Source organism: Barbus barbus, assembly GCF_936440315.1.
Source record: "Barbus barbus genome assembly, chromosome: 10".
Taxonomy (NCBI): domain Eukaryota; kingdom Metazoa; phylum Chordata; class Actinopteri; order Cypriniformes; family Cyprinidae; genus Barbus; species Barbus barbus.
This window is the reverse complement of record NC_136738.1, coordinates 10235608-10257251: the sequence shown is the minus strand read 5'-3', so window position 1 is coordinate 10257251 and position 21644 is coordinate 10235608. Positions and strand designations below refer to the sequence as shown.

The following is a 21644-nucleotide window of genomic DNA, read 5'->3' as shown; positions in this document are numbered from 1 at the left end:
CACAAACGCTTCAGTCCGCAGACCACAACACAGCACCACTAGGATGCCTTTCCAGGAAAAATCCCCCTCCTGTGCTCCACATTACCATTGAGTTCCTCCTGAATCTTTCCCTCTCAAGCGAACTGACAGAGGTTTCAGTAAAGGCTAATCTCATTGTCCTTGTACAGGATACTGAGGCTTTCTAACCCCACTATAGCACTACATTTCCCAGGCCTCCCTAGGGGCGAGATGCAGATAAAAAAGCAGAACATTCATGAATATGTGAGCAGCGGAGCAGAACTCAGACACTTAGCACAATGCCAGACATGAATAAAAGATGTAAAATCTCTCATCAGGGTGAAATATCTGTCCTGCTGATCTGCGCTATAGCAGAACTGCTTGCGGACTGTCACCAAAACGTCCATATCAGCAAATATGAGCAAGACGGATGCAAAAATGTTTTAGAGGGATGTGGCACTATAGTGGCTGTTAAAGTTGAATGGGGATAAAATATTGATGTTTCATGCTGGGAATAAGAGGAAAACTGTCTTTTGTAAAAGAACATTCACTGGAAAGGTTGTGGAACAGAATTTGTAAAGGAATGGTAACCAGTGTGGAAAAATTGACATTGTGCCACAGGTGACAAAGGTGAGAAAATTAAGACGGTTTACTGCCCAAAACTATTTCACGGACAAAGATACAAGACATTGTTTTTGTTTTGTTATCTCTCTCTCTCTCTCTCTCTCTCTCTCTCTCTCTCTCTCTCTCTCTCTCTCTCTATATATATATATATATATATATAATAATCTTATTATTATACATTACTGACACTCTATCCTCCAATTTGATACTGTTAAGTGCTTTGACACAATCTGTATTGTTAAAGGCGCTATATAAATAAAGGTGACTTGACTTGACAATGTCTATTCAGTGTTTTTGTTTTTTTTCCTAAATGAACACAATTATAACTATTATCTTAGAGTTTTTACTTGACTAACTGGGGCCCAGGTCAGTGTTCTGTGTCTGTTCCCCGAACTAGAAAATACAAAAAAAACTCCAAACCAATTTATGAGTAAGGATGTAATTGATGTTCAACAAATAAAAAATGTATATAATACAGAGAAACAAATTATAAAGCTTGGCCTACTGAATATCAGGTCCCTTTCTACGAAAGCACTTTTTGTAAATGATATGATCACCGATCATAAATTAGATGTGCTCTGTTTGACAGAAACCTGGCTAAAACCAGAAGAATACATTACTTTAAATGAGTCTACCCCCCAAGATTACTGTTATAAAAATGAGCCATGTCCAAAAGGTAAAGGGGGAGGTGTTGCTACAATTTATAACAATATTCTCAGTATTTCTCTGAAGACAGGCTTTAAGTATAACGCCTTTGAAGTAATGGTGCTTCATATAACATTATCTACAGAAGCAAGTGTTAATGATAAATCCCCTGTGATGTTTGTACTGGCTACTGTATACAGGCCACCAGGGCACCATACAGACTTTATTAAAGAATTTGCTGATTTTCTATCAGAGTTAGTGCTGGCTTCAGATTAAGTTAATTGTTGGTGATTTGAATATCCACGTTGATAATGAAAATGGTACATTAGGGTCAGCATTCATAGACATTCTGAACTCTATCGGGGTTAGACAACACGTGTCAGGACCTACTCGTTGTCGAAATCATACTCTAGATTTAATACTGTCACATGGAATTAATGTTAATGGTGTTGAAATTCTGCAGCAAAGCGATGATAACTCAGATCATTATCTAATCTTGTGTAAACTCCATATAGCTAAAGCTAGTCCTTGTTACAAGTATGGTAGAACCATCACTTCTAACACAAAAGACTGCTTTGTAAGTAATCTCCCTGATTTATCTCAATTCCTCAGCGTATCCAACAGCGCAAAAAAGCTTGATGATATAACAGAAACTATGGACTCTCTCTTTTCTAACACTTCAGATATGGTTGCTTCTTTACGCGTAAGGAAGATTAAGGAAAAGAGTCCAACACTGTGCTATAATGAGCACACTTGCGCCCTAAAGAGAGCAGCCTGGAAAATGGAGCGCAGATGGAGGAAAACCAAACTAGAGGTATTTCGTATTGCTTGGCGGGAAAGTACCCTATCCTACAGAAAAGCATTAAAAACTGCTAGATTTGATTACTTTTCGTCTCTTTTAGAAGAAAACAAACATAACCCCAGGTATTTATTCAATACAGTGGCTAAATTAACAAAAAATAAAGCATCAACAGGTGTTGACATTTCCCAACAGCATAGCAGTAATGACTTTATAAACTATTTTACTTCCAAGATCGATACTATTAGAGATATAATTGTGCCCACGCAGCCATCAGCTACAGTATCGCATCAAAAAGTGCACTATAGATCCCCTGAGGAACAATTCCACTCATTCAGATGAAGAATTGTATAAACTTGTTTAATCATCTAAACCAGGTATCCTAAAATCTGGTCCACTCCTGCAGAGTTTAGCTCTAACCCTAATGAAACACACCTGAGCATGCTAATCAGAGTCTTCAAGATCATTAGAAAATCACAGGTAGGTGAGTTTGATCAGGGTTGGAGCTAAACTCTGCAGCAGATTGGCCCTCCAGGGAAAGATTTGAGCAACCCTGATCTAAACCAACAACATGCATGTTAAACCCTATTCCATCTGAACTACTAAAAGAGGTGCTTCCAGAAGTCATAGACCCTCTTTTGGCTATTATAAATTAATCATTGTCATTAGGATATGTCCCCAAAACCTTCAAATTGGCTGTTATTAAACCTCTCATTAAAAAACCACAACTTGACCCCAAAGATCTAGTTAATTACAGACCGATCTCAAATCTCCCTTTTCTGTAAAAGATACTAAAAAAGGTAGTATCCTCACAATTGTATTCCTTCTCAGAGAAAAATTATATCTGTGAGGATTTCCAGTCAGGATGTAGACCATTTCATAGTACTGAGACTGCTAGAGTTACAAATGACCTGCTCTTATCATCTTATCGTGGTTGTATCTCTCTATTAGTGCTACTGGATCTTAGTGCTGTGTTCGACACTATCGATCACAACGTTCTTTTGAATAGACTAGAAAACTTTGTTGGCATTAGTAGAATTGCATTAGCAAGGTTCAAATCGTACTTATCTGACCGCTATCAATTCGTAGCAGTGAATGGAGTACCTCAAGGCTCAGTTCTAGGGCCGTTACTTTTCACGCTTTACATGTTACCCTTGGGAAATATCATCAGAAATACGGTGTTAGCCTTCATCGTTATGCTGATGATACTCAGCTCTATATTTATTTGCGCCCCGGTGAAACACAGTAAATTGAGAAACTAATGGAATGCATAGTCAATATAAAAAATTGAATGACGAGTAATTGCTTACTGCTAAATTCTGAAAAAAACAAAGGTGTTAATTATCGAGCCGAAAACCCCCGCATGTAATAAACTAGAACACTGTCTAACACTTGATGGCTGCTCTGTAAATTCTTTGTCATCAGTCAGGAACCTAGTTGTGCTATTTGATAGCAATCTTTCCTTTGACAGCCACATTTCTAGCATTTGTAAAACTGCATTTTTTCATCTTAAAAAATGTATCTAAATTGAGACCTATGCTCTCAATATCAAATGCAGAAATAGTAATTCATGCGTTTATGACCTCAAGGTTAGATTATTGTAATGCTTTATTGGGTGTTTGTTCTGCACGCTTAATAAGCAAACTCCAGGTGGTTCAAAATCCCTATTAAACATTGTATAGATTTTAAAACTTGTTAATTGCTTATAAAGCCCTGAATGGTTTAGCTCCTCAGTACTTGAGCGAGTTCTTATCACATTATAATCATCCACGTCTGCTGCGTTCTCAAAACTCTGGCCATTTGATAATACCTAGAATATCAAAATCAACTGTGGGTGGCAGATCCTTTTCCTATTTAGCACCCAAACTCTGGAACAATCTACCTGACACTGTTCAGGAGGCAGACACACTCTGTTAGTTTAAATCTAGATTAAAAACCCATCTCTTTAACCTGGTTTACACATAACACACTAATACGCTTCTAATATTTAAATCCGTTAAAGGATTGTTAGGCTGCATTAATTAGGTCAACCGGGAACACTTCCCATAACACCTGATGTACTTGTTACATTGTAAGAAGAATGGCATCTATGCTAATATTAGTCTGTTTCTTTCTTATTCCGAAGTCACCGTAGCCACCCGATCCAGATCAGATGGTCACTGCAGTCACCCAGATCCAGTCTGTATCCAGACCAGATGGTGGATCAGCATCTAGATATGACCTCTACAGCCCTGAAAATCAGCGGAGACCAGGACACATAGATGAGCCCCAGAGACAGATCCCCAGTGAAGACCTCGTCACCTAGACGGCCATCGGGACAAGACCACGGGAACCAGATGAGTCCTTTACACAATCTGACTTTGCTGCAGTTGGAATTGAACAGCTGGCATCATCTGGCCAGAGGAGAACCCCCCCCCCCCCCCCCCCCCCCCCCCCCCCCCCGACTTAGCCTGGTTTATCCCTGTGCACGAGTCGGAACGGAATACGGAAAGTGAAGTATTCCCAGGTCTTTAGCTTGAGGAAGGCTGGATATTTACAGGGATATAGAAGGCAAATGACAGATCACAGCAATGGGTCCTTTCAAAACAACCATGAACACAGAAGCAAATCAATGTGCTATTTATAGAAAAACCTCTGCATATCTCTATAAAGACAGCCATACCTCACGCTGATACTAATGAAGAGTGAACACGGTTACCGTTTTAACAGGCCATAATCTGAATTCACTAGTTCACTAGCATTAAAGAATTGACTTTGTAGAAATGTGGTGTCATCTCAGTTTCACTTTTACCCTATATTTTACATTTAAAAAGATATGCTTGAGAGTAAGTCAAAATAAAGCTACAAAGATAATGTGATGGTCCATCTCAAGTGTCATTTATTGATTTCCTGAAGAATATTACCTGGTGAGATGATGTAGAAGAAATCTTTGAACTCATCCATCCAGACTTCAGCCAATCGTCTGTTGTTCTTGTTGATCACCTGACCAGTTCCACCAGGAAAGCTGTATGGTGTGGCCTTCCGGAACACATGGCCTACATGAGAACATGTGACTATCTCTAGAGATCCTCCACACTGCCAGATCTATTCACACACATACAAAATAAATACAATTAGAATCATCAATGATCTTTAAAACTTGGCCACATACTATTACAATATAAAAAATTCCAAAATGTATTTATGAATATAATATTGCAGAAAATCATTGTTATGTAATGATTGTTATTTTATGACCCCTGCTATTTTTTATGTTTTAAACTAGCGAAAAATGGAGCTCTCACCCTAAAAGACATCTCAAGATTTTCCCCTCCCCATATGTCCATGCCTGAATCATAGGTGCCAATCTCTTCAAAATAAGTTCTGTCAATAGAGAACAGACCTCCTGCCATTGTGGGAGTTCTGTAGAAAAGATTCAAACAAAACCTTAAAATGAATTAGTCTGACAGGGTGTATATACTGTAGGCTATATATATGTACCCACCATCAATAGCTAGGTTAAGTGATGTGAACCACTGAAGTCTGTGTAAGAGAATCCTCTGATCAATAACCTTCTTTATATGGGTGTAATGATACATTTGTAAGGATCAATAAATATCAATCAAATGACTACCAATTGTCACAGTGCGCACACGAGGACGATACAAGAACACGCAGGTAAGGAGTAAACGCAAATGAACAGTCTTTAATGTAGACATCAGGGCAGGGCAAGGCAAGCCAAGGCAAGGCTGACGGACAGGAACACCGAGGAGTAACGAGTAGACCAGATGAAATCAAACTGAATGGACAGGACTATAAATACACAGGATAATCATACATAATGAGACAAACACAGCTGGACAAGAATTAACTAATAATCACACTAGACGAGGACAGGAAACAAACCAAATATGGAAACATGAGGCGGGAACACAAGACACACACGACAGAGGTCTGACACCAATATGATGTAGCGATTCAATGTATTTTATATATATATATATATATATATATATATATATATATATATATATTTATTTATTTATTTAGTATAGTCTATATTTTTGTATAAATGTACGCATTTTATTTTTTTTAATTGCATACCTCATTTTGTTGTTTATTTCCTAATGTTTCCTAGTATTTCCTGGATACTAGATGTACACATTTTAGAGAGTACAGAAAAATAACAGACTTTCTTCACAACTGTCATTGCTTGTCCCATTGAACAAGCCAATGATGAGCTGTCATCAGATGACTAATGATCTCATGCATGACTAATGGTTTGGTTGTTGTTATTTTGGATACATTTGTGAGTTGTAATAAAAATGTAACTGTGTAAAAACAACATGCAGGTTGATTGCTGGTCTCTAAATAAAAAAATAAAAATAAAAAAACCTAATCATATTACAGTATGTTTAAGCGTCCAAATTGCAAGACTTTTGCACTGACAACTCTTGACCTTTGCACATCATGTTTGGAAGACATATAAAAAAGTAAAAGTAAAACAATCCTTTATAAAAAATCCTCAGGATAATGAAAGAAATGGTTTAAAGAGTTGATGATATCAGATGTTAGATTCACATCTTATTTAATGATAATGTAACTGGCAGTGCTGCAGTGACAATAACTAAACCATTGTGGCGCCTATATAACTTGCTGCCTGCTCATTAACAAAGAAAAATCAGACATTATGTGAAGGTTTTTATTTATTTGGAATGAAGACTCTAATGGTGTGTTTGAAAGAAACAATGTAGCACAGATGATTTCATGGGTCATTCTCAACCATTTGTGAATAATTAACAGAATAATAATTCACGTCAAAATTGAAAATAAAATGCTTTAAAGTTTATTACCTAACAGGAAGGGTTCTGTCCCCCTTGCGTCGGTCCATCTCTCTCTGAGGAACTGGATACCATCTGAAGTTGAGCTTCCAGTTGAATCCCCCATAGGTCATATCTGAGCCAGCCATGTACTCGAATGTCTCATCACTGATGACATCAATGATTGGACAGACCACAGCCCTCCTAGAATGACAAACAAAAATAACACTTTAATCTTCAGCCCAGTCTTGCAGTGGAAAATAGGGCATTTTGACAAGAGTTGCATCTGTTTTTTTAACATATCAAATTATAGGCTTATACAAATGATAATTACAAAAATAGCATAAGAAAGCTACGAAAAAAATGGAGAATAAAAAAGAATAGTTAAAAACTTCCCTCTCTGCCAAATAAAATAACTGCTTTTTAGTTTACTTTACTTTAAGATTAATACATTTTTAAACATTTCCATGTTCATATCTTTCATTAACAAACATACACCTATAGAATGGCTGGTAACAATTTAGTATAGGGACCAATTTTCACTGTTAACTAGTTGCTTATTAGCATGCCTATTATTAACATATTGGCTGTTTATTAGTACTTATAAAGCACATATTCTGCATGACCATATTCTACATCCCTAATCACTTAACTTAACAACTACCTTACTAACTATTAATAAGCAGCAAATTAGCAGTTTATTGAGGCAAAAGTTGCAGTTAATGGTTTGTTAACAGCGAGAATTAAACCTTAAAATAAAGTGTGACCGAATGGCTCAAATGGTCACACAACCCTAAGATCCTGGATTCAGATGAATTTCAGGTTTAAGCTGGAAGCTTTAGCAAGTTAAATCACTTTAACAGTCCAAAATGACTTTGCATCAGGTCAGCCTGAATGGGTTTATTTTGCAGTAATGCCCAACTGACTAGACATTATCCTTGCAGAAAGGACCCAGACACATTTCCAAATAGAAACAGTCCACATTGTAGCTCATGCTTCCAGAATGTTAATTGGATAAACACCTCCAGCTTCAGCACCACTAGACCAATTCTGATCAATGCAAGCTCAATATACGGACCACATAATGCCATACACACCCAAATGACCAACTTATCCCTTACTGCTTTGTGATTCGGCTACACAGGGAAATAAACATATTTAAAGCATGCAGCACAAAGCACATGCTCTCACAGATAGGTTTCTTGTATCAAAGCACCTGAGCAAGAGGCTGAGTGAATGTGAGTGTCTGAGTGAGTGTGCTTGTAAGAGTATCAAGATATCCTCAGTAATGTAATTCTGAATCTGTGTTCTGTACCTGAATCTGTGTGAATGTAATAAAGATCACTTTACAAATGGAGGACACGTCACGCTTACTGACAGGTAACAGGAATATACTTTGCGAGACCATGAACTAAAGCAGCTGGAAAGGTAAGCATGGCAAGCAAGGTAAATAAGCAGTAGAACAAGTTTATTCTTAAGTCAATTACTAGTTTGAATTGAATTGTGTATGGACATTTATGTGGACTTTCACCTAAACATCCAAACATTTACCCAGACACTTTATCTATTGGTGCTACATTAAACCACAGGCAACATCACCACTGCATTTGTAAGCATCTTGGTAGTGATACATTTTTTTTTTCTAAACCAGGAGTCCGGAACCCACTAGGGTCACAAGATGGCTTAAAATGATTAAAAATAAGACAAAACACACTTTAAAATAAGCTAAAACAGCTGAAAATCTAAATGTAATCTGACAACATTTTTATTATAATTCATTCCCTCAACAACTGTCATATTTATTGAAGAACCAGGGTTTCACAGTTTTGGTAAACTTATAATTTAATTTACATTTTAAAAATTTATATAATCCTAAATGACTGGAAAAATCAAGTAAATCAAATAAATAGTAATAAAAGGTCTGAAATAATGGGACTGAATTAATTAGAATTATTTTAATATATTGCCACTCCTAGTGTAAATAAAATCATACTTACATGAGGGGTCTTGGAAAATTGTCTTTGACAACAGGGTGCCTTGGATTCTAAGAGGCTGAAAACCACTGTTCTACAGTACATTCTCTGCTGTCTGACTAGAAGTTTATTGTAAACATCTTTTGCTGAGTACTATATTTAGTTTCTCCTATGGCAAAAACCACAAGGAAAAGCAAAAATATCTTGTCTTGGAAACAAGGCTTGGTCTCAAGTCTTTAAAATGTAAAGTTTGGGGCTCAGGAATATATTGTCTGGACAAAGTCAAGCACACTCACCTGTCCTCTTTGATCCGGACCAGCAGTGGCTCCAGCCACCCTACAGTGCACTCACAGTGGGCATCCAGGAAGGTGATGACCTGTCCTCGCGTGGCGGCCGCCCCTCTTAGTCGTGCTCGAATCAAACCGGATCGCTGCTCCATCCTTAAAATTCTCACCGGAACCTCCAGAGTCGCAACATGGTCCTCTAATTTTTTCTTAAGAAAATCTGCAATCATCAATCAATAAAGGCAGAGGTCATCTACAGAGATGAAATTATGGTGGACAGCTCCATGTTACAAACATGTTTCCTCACTCAGGTCTCGAATAAGCTGAATGACATTTATGGACTAAATAAACTTTGGAGAAAATTTACTGCCAACATTCACATAAACGATGACACTGAGGATATTCTACCATTGGCCAGTATAGTGATACTGATGGAATAACTCAAAATACAATCGTGATTAAAATGATCAGTTAATTAATTAATTGATGTGATTATGACCTCTCTCGCTGGCATCATCCACTAGCAGTATCTCAAGCAGCAGGTGTCTGGGCGAGCGGTTTATGGCGCTGTGTATGGTTCTCAAAAGTGTAGTCCAGGCTTCATTGTGAAACACGATCACAATGCTGGTGTTTGGAAGGTCATCGGGATATGTCTTGGTTTTACAGCTGAGTAACACACAAGAACAGAGTTAATAAGACAAAAAAGTGTAAAAAGTGTACAGTCATGGCCAAAAATATTGGCACCGTTGATAAATATGATCAAAGAAGGCTGTGAAAATTAATCTGCATTGTTAATCATTTTGATCTTTTGTTTTAAAAATTCACAAAAATGTTCATTGGTTAATAAGAATTTAAAATGCGAGGAAATATCATTATGACATACGTTTTCTCAAATACACGTTGGACACAATTATCGGCACCCCTAGAAATTCTTATGAGTAAAATATCTCTGAAGTATATTCCCATTCATATTCACAATTTTGAGCACTCCAGGGTGATTATGAACATGAAATTATCCAGCAATGGCTTCCTGTTTCACAGAAATATAAACAGGAGGGAAAAAAAGCCCAAATTCCCTTAATCATCCATTACAATGAGAAAAACCAAATAATATATTTCTGATGTGCAGCAAAAGATAATCGAGCTTCACAAATTAATGACGTGGCTTTAAGAAAAGAGCTGAAGCAGTGAAAATTTCCATTTCCACCATTAGGGCAATAATTAAGAATTTCCAATCAACATAAAATGTTACAAAACTGCCTGGAAGAGGACGTGTGTCTATATTGTCCTAATGCACGGTGAGGAGGAGAATTTGAGTGTTTAAAGACTCTCCAAGGACCACAGCTGGAGAATTTCAGAAAATAGTTGAGTCTCGGGGTCAGAAAACCTTAAAAAAAAATGTCAAACAGCACCTACATCACCACATGTTGTTTGGGAGGGTTTCAAGAAAAGTTCTCCTAGCTCATCCAAAAACAAACTACAGCATATTCAGTTATCAGACATGACTGGAACTTCAAATGGGACTGGCTTCTATGGTCAGATGAAACAAAAAAAATTGCTTTTTAGCAGCAAACACTCAACATGGGTTTGGTGAACACAGGGATAAAAAGTACCCCATGTGTACAATGAAATATTCTACTCTATTTTTTATGTTGGGGGCCTATATTTCTGCTGGAGGTCCTGGACATCTTGTTTAGACACATGGCATCATGGATTCTATCAAATACCAACAGATAAAAAATCAATAAGTGACTGAATCTGTTAGAAATCTTATAATGGGCCATGTTTGGATGTTCCAACCGTACAATAATCCAAACACAAACCTCAAAGACAACACAAAAATAGGTCACTGATCACAACCAAGCTTCTGCTATGGCCATTCCAGTTCTCTGACCTGAACCCTGTAGCAAATGAGTGGGGTGAACTGAAGAGAAGAAGTACCAACATGGAGCTGGGACTCTAAAGTGTCTGGAGTGATTCTGGATGAAGGAATAGTCTCTGATCTCTTGTCAGGTGTTCTCTAAACTCATTTTTTATTTTTATTTCTCTTTTATTTGACAGGGACATTGCAATTAAACATAGTACAAAACAAGTTAGTAACTAATGCTATGCAAAAAGAGTTTATAGCTAGAGCTAATTTTCAACTCCAGTCCCTGGTTGGGCCTTTACACTACAACTTTTTCTATTTCCACATAAAAACGTATCTATAAACACACCATATAAATCACTTACATACACAAACTAGCTATTTACAAATGGGTACATTCCTGTTTCGATTTCATCCAAGACTTAACTCGAGAAGTGAACATTTTAAGCTCAGTCATGGTTTTATGTTCAGTGGGTAATGAGTTCCACAACTTTGCACCTTTATATGAAAAAGCAGACTGACCAAATGAAGTCTTACGGTACGGAAGTTGTTATTGATTGTTATACAGTTGTTATTGATAGAGCCTCTGGTGACTCTGTTGATGCTTTGTCTCTGCATAAATGAACTGAGTGGCTCAGGTGCTATATTATTGAGACATTTGAAAGTTAGTTTGAGAAAACATAAATCGCTAAAGCTTTCAAAGCTTAACAATTTATACTTCTGGAGAATATTGCAATGATGGTAGCGGATTGGCTTTTTGTCCATAATCTTTATAGTTTGATTGTATAATGACCTGATGTTTTTAGTTACTGAGAGCGTGGCCTGTGCCCATGCTGTCATGCAGTATGATATATGAGAGAATATCATAGCATGCATGTACAGGAGGGCGGCCTGGTTTGGAATGTACTGTCTAATTAGTTTGAAACAGTTTAGGTTGCTTTGTATAGTTTTTGAAATTTTCTTAAGATGTTTGTCAAATTTTAATTGGGGGTCAAGGATCAATCCAAGGTATTTAAAATCTGTTACCAATTTTATAGTTGTGTCTTGCAGAGTAATCTGAAAATTTTGTTCCACAATTTGTCTTTTAGTAGAAAAACACATTGCTACAGTTTTAAGTGAATTTAGCACCAATTGATTTTGAATGAGCCATTGACTGACCTCACCCATACAAGTGGTCAAAACCTCCGCTGACTGTTCCGGTGACTTAGCGGGTGCATAAAAAACAGCATCATCCGCATAAAGTTGACAATTTACATCTGGACAGATTTGTGGCAAATCATTTATAAAAAGACTAAACATCAAAGGTCCCAGTATAGAGCCCTGTGGTATGCCCCTTTGAATGCGTAAGAATGCTGACTTATCCTGACCAACTTTAACACACTGATGTCTATCTTGAAGATAAGATGTAAACCAGCTAACTGTCTCAGCAGAAAAGTTAAAGGATGTCATCTTGGATAGTAGTAGGCTATGACTGATCGTTTCGAAAGCCTTTTTTAGATCTAAAAATACCGCTCCTACCACCTGACTCCTGTCCATGGACTGTTTTAGATTTTCAATCAAACAGCAGATTGCAATTTCGGTTGAATAACCCGGTCTAAAACCAAACTGCTGTGGGTGGAGGAGCTGATTGGCTTTCAAGTGGTCAATCAATTTATCATCAGGCATTATAGGAGAAAATTTTGAGCTGTTAAACTGGCAAATGGAAGTTTCAAAAAGTATTGAATAAAAGGGTGCCGTTAATTGTGGCCAATGTGTATTAGAGAAAAATATTTATTTTCTAATGATATTTCCCCCATTTTAAATTTGTATTATCCAATGAAAGGTTAGATTTTTGTGAATAAAAAAAAAAAAAAAAGATCAAAAGGATTAACAATGCAGATTAATTTTCACAGCCTTCTTTGATCATATTTACCAAGGGTGCCGATATTTTTGGCCATGACTGTAAAAATAAACCAGACATACAGAGTCAAGTGAATTTTCTTTGCATAGCGCTTTTTACAATTGCAGAGAACCCTGATGTTAATATTTATTACTAGACGGCTCTGTGGAATACTCAATTCTGATTGGTCAGTCACTCTGAGGTATGTTAATTTCCCGATAAAAACTGGTAAAAACTAATAACACAGGCTCATCCGGGTAACTGCAGTCAGCACTATTCATTTGCTTGGAATATTTTTTCTTCATGAAAGCTTTTTGTTTGGTTGGCTAATAGGATATTACAACTCAAATCAATATTTAATTATGTCATCCTAGTAACACGGACTCGCTCTCTCTTGTTTCATAATGCTGCCATTTTGCGATGATTGTTTTGTATACTGTAATGGACTGTAAGATAACTAAAAAAACTGGTAAGAATTTAAAACAGACATCCCTGTTATTGCTCTTTCTTTAGATGCCGAAAAGGCCTTTGACCGAGTTAAATGGCCATATTTGCTCTCGGTCCTTCAAAAGCTGAATTTTGGTCCTAAATTTCTCAGTATGGTTAAAATGCTCTATAACCACCCATCTCTGCTCAGTTCCCTGGAGCAAGGCACAAGACAGGGTTGCCCATTGTCGCTCCTTTTATTTGGTCTAGCGATAGAGCCTTTAGCTATTGCAATTCGTTCAGATGATGCTATTTGCGGCTTCACAGTCCTTCAATCTCACCATTTAATTTCATTGTATGCAGATGATATCATGCTGCATTTGACTAATATAGACTCTTCTATACCAGCCTTAACAACTTTATTACAGGAGTACGGAATTATACCCGGCTATAAAATTAATATGAATAAGAGTATCTCTATGCCTCTCAATATGGCTGCTACTCGACTAGCCCTTAAGAACTCTCCCTTTTTTGGAGTACAGGTAAATTCACATATTTGGGATTGCAAATACCCAGGGATCTTTCTCAACTGTATAACTATGTCCCCTTACTTAAAAGAGCAGAAGGGGATCTAGATAGGTGGAAATCCCTCCCTATAACGCTATCAAAATGACTGTTCTGCCAAAAGTTTACATTTTTATCATTTTATCATTTTTATATCTGTTCCAAACACTCCCTCCTATATTGCCAAAGTCTTTCTTTAAGGATCTTCATTGAATTATCTCTAGATTCTTATGGAAAGGGAAAGTGCCGCGAGTCAAGTAAAGTGTGCTATTTATGCCATTATGGAATGGTCGAATTAAGCTACCCAATTTTAATTATATTATTGCGCAGCTCAATTACGTGTTGTTATGGTCGCTCCAAGAAGGAATGCGGGATCCAACGGGTAAGTAGAAAAAACTGAATTTTATTAACACCAAAGTTTCAAGTTACAGGAGATCCTTCCATTAAACAACATAAACATAACTTTAAGACTCGACGAAGACAGGAACTAAACAGAATGCTTATAAAGGAACAGGAAATAATAGAGCAAACTAGATAATTAATTAAACACAGGTGACAGGATTAAATGATGATTACGAATTAACTAAATCAGAACAGGAACTACCAAATAAGGTCAAAACAGAACTGAACAGAAACAGACACGTAACACGTGTAGTCTGGATTTGGCAATCAAACTGTGTCTCCACTCATGGTTGACGATAAATCGAAGAGGCACAAATACAAGGTATAGCTCTCTCTGCAAAACCTTATGTCCCTATAAACTGCTTGAAGAAACTGACTTCTAACCCTCTGATTATTGGTACTTGTAAAATTTGTGTAGATTCGTACAAAAAGTTTAATTGTAGGCAGACTCTGTTTAGATCCACTGCATTCTATTATAATCTCTATCTACCTCCTCTACTTAAAGATGGTATTTCTAAACAGTGGTATGATCATGGCATTCAAACTTTTGACAAGCTTTATGAGGGGGACACACTTATGTCTTTCGAACAACTACAACAGAAATACTTTCTCCCATCTAAATTTTTCTTTAAGTACCTACAGGTTAGACATTATATTCAGACACAGCAAGGTGGCCGTTTATTGAACCTTCGTCTTTCCCCTCTCGAAGCCATCCTGTTTGATAAACGAGATCCTAAGGGTTTTATCTCATTTATCTATGGCAAGTTACTCCAGGCGATGACTGGTGCTGTTTGCAATGCTAAATCTAAATGGGAAAAAGACCTGGAGTATTTACTTACTGATGATGAGTGGGAAACGATATGCGAGAAAGCTCAGACTTTGTCTTTTAAAAGCCATCATAAACTAATTCAATTTAATGTAATATATAGAGTTTATTACACCCCAGCCAGACTAAATACCGTTAAAAGTACTTACTCAGAGCTTTGCCCTAGATGTGAAGTGGACAGAGGGACTCTCTTACATACGCTGTGGTCTTGCCCTGATCTAGAGGACTACTGGAAAGAGATCTTGGAGATCATCGCTATAGTTGTTGGTACTAATGTGCCCAGGGAGCCCAGACTTATCTTGCTGGGGGATACTTCACTACTTAAAGAACAAAAGGGGATTAATCTGAGGTTTGTAAGAATAGCTCTTCTAGCAGCCATAAAATGTATAATGTTGAAATGGAAGGATTTGTAAAACACTGGGGCAGCTTCCTCTCTTATTTGGGTATAACAACAGGACAGAATATATAGACCTCATCTAACTATCTATCTTCTACTTTAATCAATATTTGTTTAATTTGTTTACTTGCAGCACTATGGGATGGAAATTTAGGGTTGTAGGGGTATGTCGTAGGGTTATATGGGGAGGATCTGTTCTGGCTAATTTGTATTTTAATAAAAACTTAATAATAAAAAAAAAAGAATTTAAAACAGTTTAATATTAAATCAATATCTTTTATCGCCATTGTTGATGTGGATGTCTTTTGAAAATCGTTTTATAGTCTCATGTTACAAAAACAGCATTTTTTAATCTTAGAAACATTGCCAAGCCACAGAGCATGTTACCTGTTTCTGATGCAGAAAAGCTAGTTCATGCATTTATGACCTCTAGACTGGACTATTTTAATGCACTGCTAGGTGGTTGTCCTGCATCTTCAATAAACAAGCTACAGGTAGTCCAGAATGCAGCTGCTAGAGTCCTTACCAGGTCAAGAAAATATGATCATATTACCCCAATTTTAAAGTCTCTGCACTGGCAACCTACTAAGTCCCGCATCAGTTACAAAATATCACTACTTACTTATAAGCGGGGTGGATTAAGGTGGCTAGGGGCCCTAGGCTGTTCTTTGTGTGAGGCCCCCCCTTTTTGTTTGATTATCATTAACGCTGACACTTAACTAAAGAGACGAGACATGAGATTGGGTTCACAAGAAAGACGTGAGATTTTTGCATATTATTTAAAAAAAAAAAAATCTCAGTAACCAAATACATCAATGGAGAAATAGTCTGCATGTGCATTTTGAATTGTTTTAACTAATCATCTTGTAACAAATGTCATTTCAGTTCTACTTTCTGAGTATGAATTATCAAATGTAGTAATAGACAACAACACTCAAGCATTGTAAAAGGTTTTGTTTTGCCACAAACTCAACTGACTGGCTTCTCTCCTGTATGATTTCATGTGAGTCTCTTCAGACCTTAGAACTGTACATAAATGATGAGCTTCTAGAATGTTTCGCCTCCTAACTGAATGCCTGTTCATAAATTGAGCATAGAAATAAAAACAGAACAAATAACAAAAAAAATAAACAACAGTTCTTTCTTAGTCTTAAGTGCAAACAATAATGCAGCCATAATCAAAGTAGGCTACTCTCTCAATATTTAAAGTGCAAATTTTATAGAGACCAAATTTTCCAAGCATGACAGAGCTATAGACATCTGCATAACCTATTATAGCCTACATGCTAATAACAGCCTATAGATATTGTATGTAGCCTAATTTGCGTGCACCAGGACGTCGCTCTCAAAGCGCGGGGTATATAAAACGCTTTTGAATGCGCATGTGAGTTTAACTTTCGGTTTTGGTTTATTGATCACGTGAACTCTCAGCAGTGCTGAGCGTTCTTTCTACAATACAAGACGTTAATTTTGTCAGACGCTCTGCAACGAATCCTCTAGTGTTTCTTATGGGCCAATGAGGCTCTTTTTTGTTCGTGCTGAAGTAAATTTAAAATAATAAAAAAACAGTCTGGCCAATCCGATGCCCCTGCACATGTGGGACCCCTAGGCTGCAGCCTAGGCAAGCCTGTGTGTTAATCCGCGCCTGCTTGTAAGGCCCTTTAAGGGTTTAGCTCAGGGTTCCTCAAATCTTACCCTGGAGGTCCAATCTGCTGCAGAGTTTAGCTCTAACCCTGATCAAAGTCACCTACCTGTGATTTTCTAATGATCCTGAAGACTCTGATTAGCATGTTCAGGTGTGTTTGATTAGGGTTAGAGCTAAACTCTGCAGGAATGGTCCAGATTTGAGGACCCCTGGTCTAGCTCCTGCGTACCTAACTAGTCTTCTATCACGCTACAATCCATCCCGCTCCCTAAGGTCGCAAAGCTCTGGACTCTTGGTAGTACCTAGGATAGCAAAGTCCACTAAAGGAGGTAAAGCAGAACTAATTTTTGTGTAAATCATTTGAAAAGGCGCTCTGACATAAACATTCGAATTCATGAAAATTATTATTTTCAAAATGTTAGTTGGTATGAAAGAACTTTACACCTGCTCCCTACCACGTGTAGATGGTACGTAAAATGTTCTATGTTCATTTTGGCAAACTGATGACACTGAATTTTGATGCACTGGCATTATGATATTTTACAAGTTTGTTTGCTCTGTTTTTTGTTTCTTTTTTTTTTTTTAGTTGAGAGTTGATAAACTGTTTAGCTTTGGGTAAAATGCAGCACTTGTCACTGTGACTTTTTACCCAGCCGTCCAATCAATGGAGGAGGGGTGGGACAAATACACCGACCAATCATCCTACTTGTACAACAGCCGAACAACAGAGAAGTTAATATTGCTGGTTACACTGCATGAACAGGGTCAAATCTGGTCATATCTGGCCATGGTAAGCTGCCATGTAATTTCAGGTTTGCTGGATGTATGTGGAAATTACCTGAGCCTATTACACAGAACAGTAAATTTCCAGAAATACCCATGTACTCAAGTATAAACGGACATATACAGGAATCCGTGAAGTTCCATGGACATATACAGCTGAAACATTGCTGGTTGTGAGGACTGGTGGCTGTCAGACCTTTCATATGTTAATGACCATCAGTTAAGATGCTTTGTTCTCTCAGGTGGAGGGAGGGGGTGGGCCAGGGAAGTTTCACAAAAAAACCTCAAAATATTCTTAATAATATTGAACTCAAATATAGATAGCCTTGTTATTTTTGACAGCGCCATTAGAGAACATATCTATGCATGTTTAATAATTGAAGGCATTCTCTCTCCCCAGTTTAATTCTTTCCATATTATTTCTATATTATTTCACAGAAATGATGACCTGGTCCTTTACTGGTGTATCGGGAGAAATGGCTTCAGTACCTCTACCAATAGTGATTAATGCCCCCCTAAAATGTCAGTGTGGGTTATGAGTTATGATGTTTATATTTTCGTTGGCAACAGTGGAACTATTCAAGTTATGTTTAGTCAAAACTAGCAAAGATTATATATATATATATATATATATATATATATATATATATATATATAGTGGTGAAAAAGTATTGGCCCCCTTCCTGATTTTTTATTTTATTACATGTTTGTCACACTTTAATGTTTCAGATCATCAAACAAATTTAAATATCAATCAAAGATAACACAAGTAAACACAACATGCAGTTTTTAAATGAAGGGGTTTTTTTTATGAAGGGCAAACTAAATCCAAACCCACATGGCCCTGTGTGAAAAAGTGTTTGAGCGCAGCGCAGCGATGACTCATCCAAAAGGTTACAAAAGACCCCACAACAACATCTAAAGAACTGCAGGCCTCACTTGCCTCAGTTAAGGTCAGTGTTCATGACTCCACCATAAGAAAGAGACTGGGCAAAAATGGCCTGCATGGCAGAGTTCCAAGACGAAAACCGCTGCTGAACAAAAAGAACATAAAGGCTCGTCTCAGTTTTGCCAGAAAACATCTTGATGATCCCCAAGACTTTTGGGAAAATACTCTGTGGGCTGAAGAGACAAAAGTTTAACTTTTTGGAAGGTGTGTGTCCCATTACATCTGGCGTAAAAGTAACACATCATTTCAGAAAAAGATCATCATACCAGCAGTAAAATATGGTGGTGGTAGTGTGATGGTCTGGGGCTGTTTTGCTGCTTCAGGACCTGGAAGACTTGCTGTGATAAATGGAACCATGACTTCAGCTGTCTACCAAAAAATCCTGAAGGACAATGTCCGTCCATCTGTTCGTGACCTCAAGCTGAAGCGAGCTTGGGTTCTGCAGCAGGACAATGATCCAAAGCACACCAGCAAATCCACCTCTGAATGGCTGAAGAAAAACAAAATGAAGACTTTGGAGTGGCCTAGTCAAAGTCCTGACCTGAATCCTATTGAGATGCTATGGCATGACCTTAAAGGCGGTTCATGCTCGAAAACCCTCAAATGTGGCTTAATTACAACAATTCTGCCAAGATGAGTGGGCCAAAATTCCTCCACAGCGCTGTAACAGACTCATTGCAAGTTATCGCAAATGCTTGATTGCAGTTGTTGCTGCTAAGGGTGGCCCAACCAGTTATTAGGTTTAGGGGGCAAGCCCTTTTTCACACAGGATCATGTGGGTTTGGATTTTGTTTTCCCTTCATAATAAAAAACTTAATTCAAAAACTGCATGTGGTGTTTGCTTGTGTTATCTTTGATTAATATTTAAATTTGTTTGATGATCTGAAATATTAAAGTGTGACAAACATGCAAAAAACTAAAAAATCAGGAAGGGGGCCAACACTTTTTCACACCACTGTATATATATATATATATATATTACAAACTACATATAGACAAACAATAATTTCAAAAGATATCTCCCCTGATAAATATTTTAAGTAAAAAGTGTGTCAAATAGTACTGGTCTTCAATATATCTAACTCTTCATAAATGATATCCTCCCACAACCACAACCACCCACACACACACACATACACTCCACCCCCAGCTAAGACTTTTGTGTTTGACCTGATCTCCTTGAAGACACCAACAGCTACAGACAAATATTTGTAAGCTTGCACAGTTATGGGAAGAATCCACTTCAACAGCATGCACAAACCAGATAAGATTAATTATTTATATTGTGTAAAACCAATATATTTAATGTCAAAACTATATTTATACTGCAATTTTTCTCAGATAATGTTTCCTCATAGCCTCATCATAATTCCTGCAGGATACCTAAAAGTCATAAAATGTGTTTAGTAAAGGAAAATATTTAATTGGATTGGTGAAACAATACAAAAATGGATAATAAAACACTTTAACAACCTTCTGAACTTATGTTACCATTTAAAATCTCTCAAGATGAGTTGACCCAGTCTTGTGTGTAGAATATTGTAGAAAAGTGGAAACATTATCTGAGAAAAATTGCAGTATAAATATAGTTTCACTCCAGAAAGACCCAGCTGAAACACTCATTCACAGTTGTGGCAAAAAACAAACAAACAAAAAAAAAAAACCTGAGAGACAACAGTACTTTTAGAAATTGGCATGATGTAACTTGTTAAATAGGCAATTAGCCTGTAAAGATTATTGTCAGCATTACTGTTGTTTTGCAGTTGCTAGGGACAAGGTTAACAAGGACAAACACAGAAAGAGCACTGTGGAGAACAGAAATGGTGGAGCTCAGTGTAAGATGAGGAAGATGTTGTTGATGTGGATGCACACATGATGTACAGTGAGTAATGGAGTCTGCTGGGACACATCATTTCACGTGTTATTTACCTAATTTCTTTGAAATATATCATTCAAAGTAGATGTTGTATTTTTAAGTGTGTGTGTGTGTGTGTATTAAATTTAAGGAGCCACATGGACCAGGATATCCTTACCACCAACCAACCATTTCAACAAATAATAACATTATTACACATAATCAACACATAATAACAAACTTAAAAACACTCATAGCAAACCTATTTCAACACCCTAGGTATGGGTCAATATCACTGTAGGGTGCCTTTTGGTGTCCTGTACATAAATAACTAATTTGCCATGATTTTGTTTTGTGTAAGAGGATGCATGTTATTTTGCCATGTCCCATGTGCTGCTCATTAAATTTGAATGATAGTAGAATATTGTCAAATCATAAAATATAAAAATTGTGTTATCCTATTAATATTTTGTTAAATAAGAGATTACTCAGTTTGAGTGTATTGATCATTTGGTAATAAAAACTATATTTTTATTTAATAAAAAAGAAGAGTTTTTCCATGTCCCTTGAATGGTTGTTCACCCTGTCGTTTTGGGAAATCAGCCCCTTTAAGCCCCTTTCAAACTGCACGTTGGTCCCGGAAAATTGCCGAAGTGCCTTCTGTGTGAATGCAAACACGTCCCGGGATTAATTCAGGGATCGATCCCGGGTTGGGGATCTAGTAACATTGCCGGGTTCAGTCCCGGAACGAGCTCTGTGTGAACAAAAGCCAGAACCAATGCCATAAAGGCTGATGACGCGCGTTATCATGCGACTCTTTTACCGGGTGTTTTGAAGGCAGATCAAAGTTCACACGATGAAAAATGTGTAAACTGGAATGAAGCAGCAATCAGGGAGCTCCTGACTATGCTCGCTGAAGCTGAAATCGTT

At 37.3% G+C, this 21644-nt stretch overlaps 1 protein-coding gene across 1 annotated transcript in view; it reads right to left on the bottom strand.

Annotated features, from left to right (window-relative positions):
* LOC306875915 (polypeptide N-acetylgalactosaminyltransferase 13-like) overlaps positions 1–21644 on the bottom strand; it is a gene marked incomplete at both ends in the record, with an annotated part of 92841 nt that overhangs the window by 36737 nt on the left and 34460 nt on the right. Inside the window, 5 exons of the mRNA XM_079426728.1 lie at positions 4969–5149; positions 5350–5467; positions 6898–7068; positions 9134–9341; positions 9621–9787. Of these exons, the coding sequence (XP_079282854.1) occupies positions 4969–5149; positions 5350–5467; positions 6898–7068; positions 9134–9341; positions 9621–9787 (845 nt within the window). The remainder of the gene's footprint in view (positions 1–4968; positions 5150–5349; positions 5468–6897; positions 7069–9133; positions 9342–9620; positions 9788–21644) is intronic.